General features: G+C 45.4%; 1 protein-coding gene across 1 annotated transcript in view; it reads left to right on the top strand.

Moving 5' to 3' along the window:
- The first annotated feature begins 876 nt into the window (after positions 1 to 876).
- EML1 (EMAP like 1) overlaps positions 877 to 9,067 on the top strand; it is a 93,372-nt gene continuing 85,181 nt past the window's right edge. Inside the window, exon 1 of the mRNA XM_044271497.1 lies at positions 877 to 991. Coding sequence (XP_044127432.1) covers positions 964 to 991 — 28 coding nt within the window. The 5' untranslated portion in view covers positions 877 to 963. The remainder of the gene's footprint in view (positions 992 to 9,067) is intronic.

The raw sequence follows: 9,067 nt of genomic DNA, 5'->3' as shown, positions 1-9,067 counted from the left end.
CCTACAGTGATATGCATACGGTCAGGGCCTAGAAAAGTTGGGTGACCACCATGATGTCTACCACAATGTCTGTTTTATATCTGTCCTACAGTGATATGCACACATTCAGGGCCTGGGAAAGTTGGGTGACTACCATGATGGCTATCACAAGAGTCTGGTTTACATCTTTCCTACAGTGATTTTCATACGGTCAGGGCTTGGGAAAGTTGGGTGACCACCATGATGTCTACCACAATGTCTGTTTTACATCTGTCCTACAGTGATATGCTTACGGTCAGGGCCTGGGAAAGTTGGGTGACCACCATGATGGCTACCACAAGAGTCTGGTTTACATCTTTCCTACAGTGATTTTCATACTGTCAGGGCTTGGGAAAGTTGGGTGACCACCATGATATCTGCCACAATGTCTGTTTTACATCTGTCCTACAGTGATATGCTTACGGTCAGGGCCTGGGAAAGTTGGGTGACCACCATGATGGCTACCACAAGAGTCTGGTTTACATCTTTCCTACAGTGATTTTCATACGGTCAGGGCCTGGGAAAGTTGGGTGACCACCATGATGTCTACCGCAATGTCTGGTTTACATCTTTCCTACAGTGATATGCATACGGTCAGGGCCGGGGAAAGCTGGGTGACAGCTCTCCTGGTTGATGACTATGATACCACATCGCCCAGAAGAACAGCTGTCGGGGGCAGATGCCGGACCCACAACTTGTCAATGAACATTTAGGGTCGGTCAGGTCCCACCTCTATTAATATTACATTTGCCTGCTGCAGTCAAATGGGAAATGGAAAATCCAAGGGGAGGGGAGATCAAATAATATCCTCCAATCCCCGTCCTCCCCGAGTATCGCCCTTATCTCTTGGAGCGAGGAGTCAGGACTACAGCTGCTTGTCAGGCAGAGAAAACACACAGCGTTCCTCTCAAGCTCCAACATTTCCCTGCAGCGTCCATTCCCGGGATGTCGGACAGTGAAGGGCTGGCGGTGGGTAAGTCACAGATTTATTTTTACCTCTTTGGGCCGCATAGTTTCACATTTCACAGTCACGCCGCTATATGTTGGCACGGGAGGCCTGGAGCCAGCGAGCGGGCGGGAAAAAGAGTCCAAATTTAATTAATCACAGGGACGGGGCTCCTTTAAGAGGCGCAGACATATGTTCAATATATATTAATCGTAAACCTGATTCAGGGTTCGGACTATGAAATGTATCACAAACTCTTGGTAGTCGCTGGGTTGTATCAGTGGAAACATCTGTGTCCGCTCCCCGGACATTTCAGAAAGGGGAAGTAGAGATAATACTGACCAAATAGAAATGTTTGCACCTTAATAATACTGCCATATACCAGTGCCAAATAACAGTATTATACAGTGCCCATATAACAGGTGCCTACATGATACAATATAGATAATATTGGCATACAATATACTGATACATAGTACCTACATATTAGTGCCATACAGTGACCCCAAAACAATGCCAAACAATGGGAGACGCCTAAATAGAGAAGGCTCTGAAGTAATTGCCCCTTTTAGCACTGCCATAATCTTGGCCTATAATCCTGCTATACAGAACCTCCATAATAGTGCCGTGCGGCAACCATACAACAGCGTCATAGTGTCCATACAATCCTGCCACATAAAACCTATATAACAGCGTCACACAGTGAACACATAACAGTGTAATACTGTGCTCACATAATACTGCTATAGAGAACCTATATAACAGTGTCATACAGTCTCCACATAATACTGCCATATAGAACCTACATAACAGTGTCATACTGTGCCCACATAATACTGCTATAGAGAACCTATATAACAGTGTGATACAGTACCCCATAATACTGATATACAGAACCTACATAACAGCGTTATACAGTCTCCACATAATACTGCCATATAGAACCTACATAACAGCGTTATACAGTCTCCACATAATACTGCAATATAGAACCTACATAACAGAGTCATACAGTCTCCACATAATACTGCCATATAGAACCTACATAACAGAGTCATACAGTCTCCACATAATACTGCCATATAGAACCTACATAACAGAGTCATACAGTCTCCACATAATACTGCCATATAGAACCTACATAACAGTGTCATACAGTCTCCACATAATACTGCAATATAGAACCTACATAACAGTGTCATACAGTCTCCACATAATACTGCCATATAGAACCTACATAACAGAGTCATACAGTCTCTACATAATACTGCCATATAGAACCTACATAACAGCGTTATACAGTCTCCACATAATACTGCCATATAGAACCTACATAACAGTGTCATACAGTCTCCACATAATACTGCCATATAGAACCTACATAACAGTGTCATACAGTCTCCACATAATACTGCCATATAGAACCTACATAACAGCGTTATACAGTCTCCACATAATACTGCCATATAGAACCTACATAACAGTGTCATACAGTCTCCACATAATACTGCCATATAGAACCTACATAACAGTGTCATACAGTCTCCACATAATACTGCCATATAGAACCTACATAACAGTGTCATACAGTCTCCACATAATACTGCCATATAGAACCTACATAACAGCGTTATACAGTCTCCACATAATACTGCCATATAGAACCTACATAACAGTGTCATACAGTCTCCACATAATACTGCCATATAGAACCTACATAACAGTGTCATACAGTCTCCACATAATACTGCCATATAGAACCTACATAACAGCGTTATACAGTCTCCACATAATACTGCCATATAGAACCTACATAACAGTGTCATACAGTCTCCACATAATACTGCCATATAGAACCTACATAACAGCGTTATACAGTCACCACATAATACTAATATATAGAACCTACATAACAGTGTCATACAGTCTCCACAAAATACTGCCATATAAAAGCTACATAACAATGACATACAGTGTCCACAAAATACTGCCACACTGAACCTACATAATTCTGCCATACAGTGAACACATAATTCTGCCACGTAGAATCTATATAACAGTGCCATACATTGTGCACATAATACTGCCATACTAAGCCTACATAATAGTGCCGTACAGAGTCCACATAATACTGCCATATTGAGACCACATAATAGTGCCATACAGTAAACACACTATACTGCTATATGGAGCCGACATATTAGTGTGATACAGTGACCAGATAACCGTACCGTGGGCAGACAGTGCAGGCCTCATCGTGGGAACTGGCTAGTGAGAACGCCTAAGTGGTGTAGGGACTGAGGCAATGAAGTGGGACCATGTGGACTCTATAGTAGGAGGTGATCCTTTTAGCCAAACTGCTATGTATCTCTGGGCGATAAACATCAGCAGCGCACATTTCTCTTTTGTGTTGATTGTTTGCTACAATGTAAAGTTAAGGTATTAAATGGGGCCAATGATGTTCAGCTCAGGGAAAATTGGAAAAATACAATTGTGACAAGCCCTCGAGTCATTAAATTGTCTTTATTTACATAAATCTGGACAAGCCCTTAAAGGCCAGGACTCCTCAGGTCCGCCGGAATGCGTCTGCTGCAGCCTTGGCCGTAGACTGTACAAATCTGCGAGTTAACAGGGGTATTATCTTCAAATCTGTGCAGCCGCTGACGGCCGCAGGAGCGCGGCCGCCCCGTGGAGCCCAGCCTATGAGTTACTGTCTCGCTAAGGGTACACCATTAGGCCGCTTTCAGATGAGCGTATTTGCAATGCGTATATAGTCCAGATTTTATATTCCCGAATCCGCTGCTAGGGGTTATCCCATCATAATGATCACTGTTAAATCTGTTAATGATTTGACAGTGATACTTTTTGTAAATATAGTTGATTAACCAATTCCCACCTTTTAGGAGAAAATTAATCCCCACTTACCTCATTGTTGTCTTTCGGTCTCCCCTGGTTTACGGCCACCGTTCTTCTCCGGAATCCCGGTGGCCACGCTTGCGCAGAAGACTCCTTCTTTTCTCCCGGCCGGGCCGCTCGCTGTCCTGAACGCACACGTCGCTGCGCATGCGCGATGGTGACTTCTTCCTGGCAAGAATAGTACAGAGCCACAAACGCGCACGTCGGCTCTGTACTATACTGGCCAGGAATAAGTCACCATGGCGCATGCACGGCGGCGTGTGCATTCAGTCCAGCGCACGGCCTGGCCGGGAGAAGACTTCAATCAAGCTGAAGCCCGTCCCCAGCCAGAATCCAGGAAGTGAATGGCAGCAGGTAAGTATGAAAATGCGAAGTGGGATAACCCCTTTAATGAATAGAGCTATTCACATGGGTGATTCATTTGCGTCAGTATTTGAAATCCGCAGCATGTCCGAGATTTGTTTCCAAATACCCACATTACAGTCTGTGAATAAATAATGAAGGAAGGAGGAAGAAATACGCATGTAAATCCTGATGAAATCCTGATGACAATACTGACGGTATAGCATCAGGATCCTGAGCCAGAATACTGACGGATTTCAATACGCTCGTCCGAAAGCGGCCTTACGCTCAGTTATCAGCCATTACAGCCTGGGAGGAGGACTGCATCTCCCTCGCTGGCATTCATTTTCAGGAAGGGCTGTGTACGGAAAACATGTCTCTCCACTGTGACACCTGCATTTCGGGATTTCTGATCACATTATACATCCTGCAAACTGAGGTGATTCAGCCATGAGCTCCCAGGGTATAAGACTTGTTCTTTAGCTCCTCTGTCTACAAAGTTTTTAAATTTAAAGAGGAACTCTAAAGAAAAGATGAGGCCCCCCCCTGCCCAGTGCGGAGTCCTGCAGCAGGGTACAACAGAGGCCAGGACTGATGAGATGAGGTGTAGACTATGTCATATATCAAAATGTACCATTTCCTATATCCAGGGCCGTATAATCGCCCTCCCAGTCCTACATGAGCCATACTGTGATAATACTGACCAAATGACAGTACTATACTGCACCTAAATAACGCCGCCATACACCAGTGTCAAATACTGCAGCCATAAGGAATCTACATACAATACCATATGTTGACCAAACACTGTCAGAAAGTGCATATATAATACTGCCGCACAGTGCCTACATTATACTGCCACACATTGCCCACATGATACTGCCACCAAGTGCCTACATAATGCCACACTGTGCACACATAATACTGCCACCTAGTGCTTATGTAATAAAGCCACACTGAACCCACATAATACTGCCACCTAGTGCCTACATAATAATGCCACACAGTGCCCACATAATACTGCTACCTAGTGCATATGTAATGCCACATAGTGCACAAATAATACTGCCACATAGTGCCCCAGATAATACTGCCACATAGTGCCTACTGGCCATACAAAACTGTGAATATAAATCAACATTGCAATGAATACCCATTATAACTAAAATAAGTAAATATAACTGTTTAAACTTATGAAAAAGCACAACACTACATAATAATGCCACACAGTGCCCACATAATACTGCCACCTAGCGCCTACATATTAATGCCACACAGTGTCCACATATTATTGCTACCTAGTGCATATGTAATGCCACATAGTGCACAAATAATACTGCCACATAGTGCCCCAGATAATACTGCCACATAGTGCCTACATAACAATGCCATACAGTGCCCCAGATAATACCGCCACAAGTGTTTTAAGACGGTCTTTGAAATCTCCTGCTCTGCTGCGCGATGCGCCTGATGTATGACCAGGTCTCATCACCTTCTGGCAGTCCGTGTAGCAGAATGAAATCAGAGATTTCTGTCTTCATTTGCGCTTGAAATCAGGTGAAAATAAAGATAAATGTGGCGGCCTCTTTTCAGAAAACGTTGAAGGTGGCACAGAAACGCTGCTCGTGACAAAATTCGTCACAAGCGACGTTTAGAAAGTCGCAAACGCAGTTTTTACGACTCTTCACCGGTCCCGATCAGGCCTGCGCTGCTGGAGGAGCCTCGTCATGAATGGCATGGCGCCCCCCGCAGTCCGTGCAGCAGACTGAACGCTACAGTAGTGTCTGTCCAAACAATGTGTAATGGGGGCTGGTGGCCCCGTCCTTGTCGCGCCCCCTTTTTGTGAACTTGGTGAGGGCGGCGTAAAATGCTAGTTGTGACTAAAATAGCAACCGGGGTTTTGCAACTATTTAAAACCAAAAAAGGCACAGGAGGAATGATGCATTTCCCCCATAGTGACCACACGTGTCGGACACAGAAGATGTGATAGCAGATAACCCCCATCATTGAATATTATAGATGGCGTTTCCAGCAGTATACTCCATACTCTGACACACCGTAGTAGAGCGCCTCCTGGTGGTGAGGAGAGTGCACTGCAGGAGGACATCAGCTTTCATAACCCACATGAAACAACCCGACAACCACAGATCAGAGGAGGAGGGATGGACTCACCGGCGCCGAAAACGGGTTCCCTGGGTTTGCTGAAAAACAATAATAATAAAATAAATAATAGTTTACGAGTCAGACATATGCAATGCAGCAAAGGAGCATGGGAGGACTATGGACCCCCTCAGCCATGAAAGAAGACATTAGCATTATAAATGGCAGGTGGAGGTCCTGGTAAAGGCCCGGGAACTTCATGTGACCCCTCTAAGGGTCATAAGGAGCGCAATGGGGCAAGAGCGCCACCCTTATGTCATAGTAAGAACAACAAGCACAAATATACAGCTGTGAGGACCTACATATCACAGAGGCAGCCATAGGGGGCAGGGCAGCTCAGGCTGGACCCCTATAATTCCATAGAGTCAGTGTGATTTACAACTAAAGCAAGAAGAGGCCCTTTAGATTTGTCGATGGGGCCCCTTCTCTCCCTATCTAGCAATGGCTCGTACGAGATTACAGAAATGTCTGCTTTTTTCCAATACCAGCGCCACCCCCTTCCATGGGTTGTGTTTGGTATTGCAACTCATTGAACTGAATAGGCCTGAGCTGCAGTACCACATACAACCTGAGGACAAGGGTGGTGCTGTGCCAAGAAGAAAGGAGTCATGTTTTTCTAATCCTGTAAAGCACCTCTAAACACTTACTCAACTTGCTGGAGACTTCTAATACTTAAAGGGGATGTCTCCCCAAGACACATGACATATGGATATAATATAGGGGCTCAGGACCCCCCCCCCCCCCAAAGAGTCAAAATAGAGAATCACTAACTCTTGTAATACTACATTTCCCCACTTCTTCATAAGCACACCCCTTTAAGATCTGAGTTTAAATTCATTTTGAACAACATGGTAGCGGAGGTAATGGACGCCGTGTGCACTCTGCAATCAGAGATCCCGCCATTAGTGACAATTATGAGAAAGCGCTAAGAAGCAACTACCATGAATAATTCAGGGTCCGTCCGTCTGTGCCCGTCCTCCCCGGGTGCTCACACAGCACAGATGTGTTTCTTGTGCAAATATTACATTTCATTCCCATAAATGATGGATGGAAGGGGCTGAGCGGGCTCGTCAGGGACACGCCGCCTCCGTCCAGTGCAATGGGGTGAATGAGCCCTTGTGTTAGTGCAGACATGGAGGGAGGAGGCGAACAGTATGTGATGAGGGGCCCCGACGTGGACAAAAGGGATAGATAGATAGATAGATAAAATAGCAGAAAAGACAGCAGCACAGTTAGTGTGAAGATGGGTGCAAGTCCTCAGGGGAGATAGGTATTACTTCCACTGATAGATCCAAAAAAACAAAAAGTGAGGCAGCTCTCCAAATTGAAAGGGTGAAGATCCGTTTATTCTCAAGGCGCCTTGGGAATAAGGCTACTTTCACACCTGCGTTCGGTGCTGATCCGTCTTGTATCTGCACAGACGGATCCGCACCGATAATGCAAACGCTTGTATCCGTTCAGAACGGATCCGTTTGTATTATTCTTTCAAAAAAAGTCTAAGTCAAAACGGATCTGTCCTGACTAACATTGAAAGTCAATGGGGGACGGATCCGTTTTCAATTGCACCATATTGTGTCAGTAAACACGGATCCGTTCCCATTGACTTGCATTGTGTGTCAGGACGGATCCGTTTGGCTCTGCATCGTCAGGCGGATATTAAAACGCTGCAAGCAGCTTCCAGAGCAGAATACAGGCGCAACGGAGCCAAACTGATGCATTCTTATCCATTCAGAATGCATTGGGGCTGAACTGATCCGTTTTGGACCGCTGAGCCCTGAAACGGATCTCACAAGCGGACCCAGAAACGCCAGTGTGAAAGTAGCCTAAACAGGTCTTCACCCTTTTACCACAATAGGAGTGCTGCCTCACTTTTTGTTTTTTGGATAGATAGATAGATATGAAATAGAAAAACGGATAGATAGATCTGAAATAGATAGACCTCTCCTACAGTCACACGTCAGGGTCACCGTCTTTCCTGTACGCCCCGTCGCCCTCACACATAGTGATTAGCGGGGGTACATAAGGCAGGAGATCACATCTGTCCATATTAAATGACTGATGTGATTTGCGGATTTCGGGGCATATGCCTTTTAATGGTGGACAGGCGTCCGAATAACTTAAACTCCTTTAAGAATTAGCGATGATGGATTAGCCCCTCCATTAGCAGATGACTGGAAGGTGTCACCCCCCACAGATACCAATCTGTTAGAAGCCACCCCGTAGCTCATGCTTTATAGTGGAGAAGACTATACTGTAAAGCCTGTATTAGGCTACTTTCACACTTGCGTTCGGGGCTCCGCTTGTGAGTTCCGTTTGAAGGGTCTCACAAGCGGCCCCGAACGGATCTGTACGGCCCCAATGAATTCTGAGTGGATGCGGATCCGCTCAGAATGCATCAGTCTGGCTCCGTCTGTCCTCCGCTCCGCTCAGCAGGCGGACACCCGAACGCTGCTTGCAGCGTTTTCGTGTCCGCCTGGCCGTGCGGAGCCAAACGGATCCGTCCAGACTTACAATGCAAGTCAATGGGGACGGATCCGTTTGAAGTTGACACAATTTGGTGCAATTTCAAACCCCCATTGACTTTCAATGTAAAGTCTGGACGGATCCGTCTGACTACAAATTGGACTTTTTTCTGAAATATAATGCAGACGGATCCGTTCTGAACGGATACTATCGTTTGCATTA

The sequence above is a fragment of the Bufo gargarizans genome, chromosome 11 (assembly GCF_014858855.1).
Source record: "Bufo gargarizans isolate SCDJY-AF-19 chromosome 11, ASM1485885v1, whole genome shotgun sequence".
In the NCBI taxonomy this organism is placed as follows: domain Eukaryota; kingdom Metazoa; phylum Chordata; class Amphibia; order Anura; family Bufonidae; genus Bufo; species Bufo gargarizans.
This window is presented reverse-complemented; position numbering and strand designations above follow the sequence as displayed.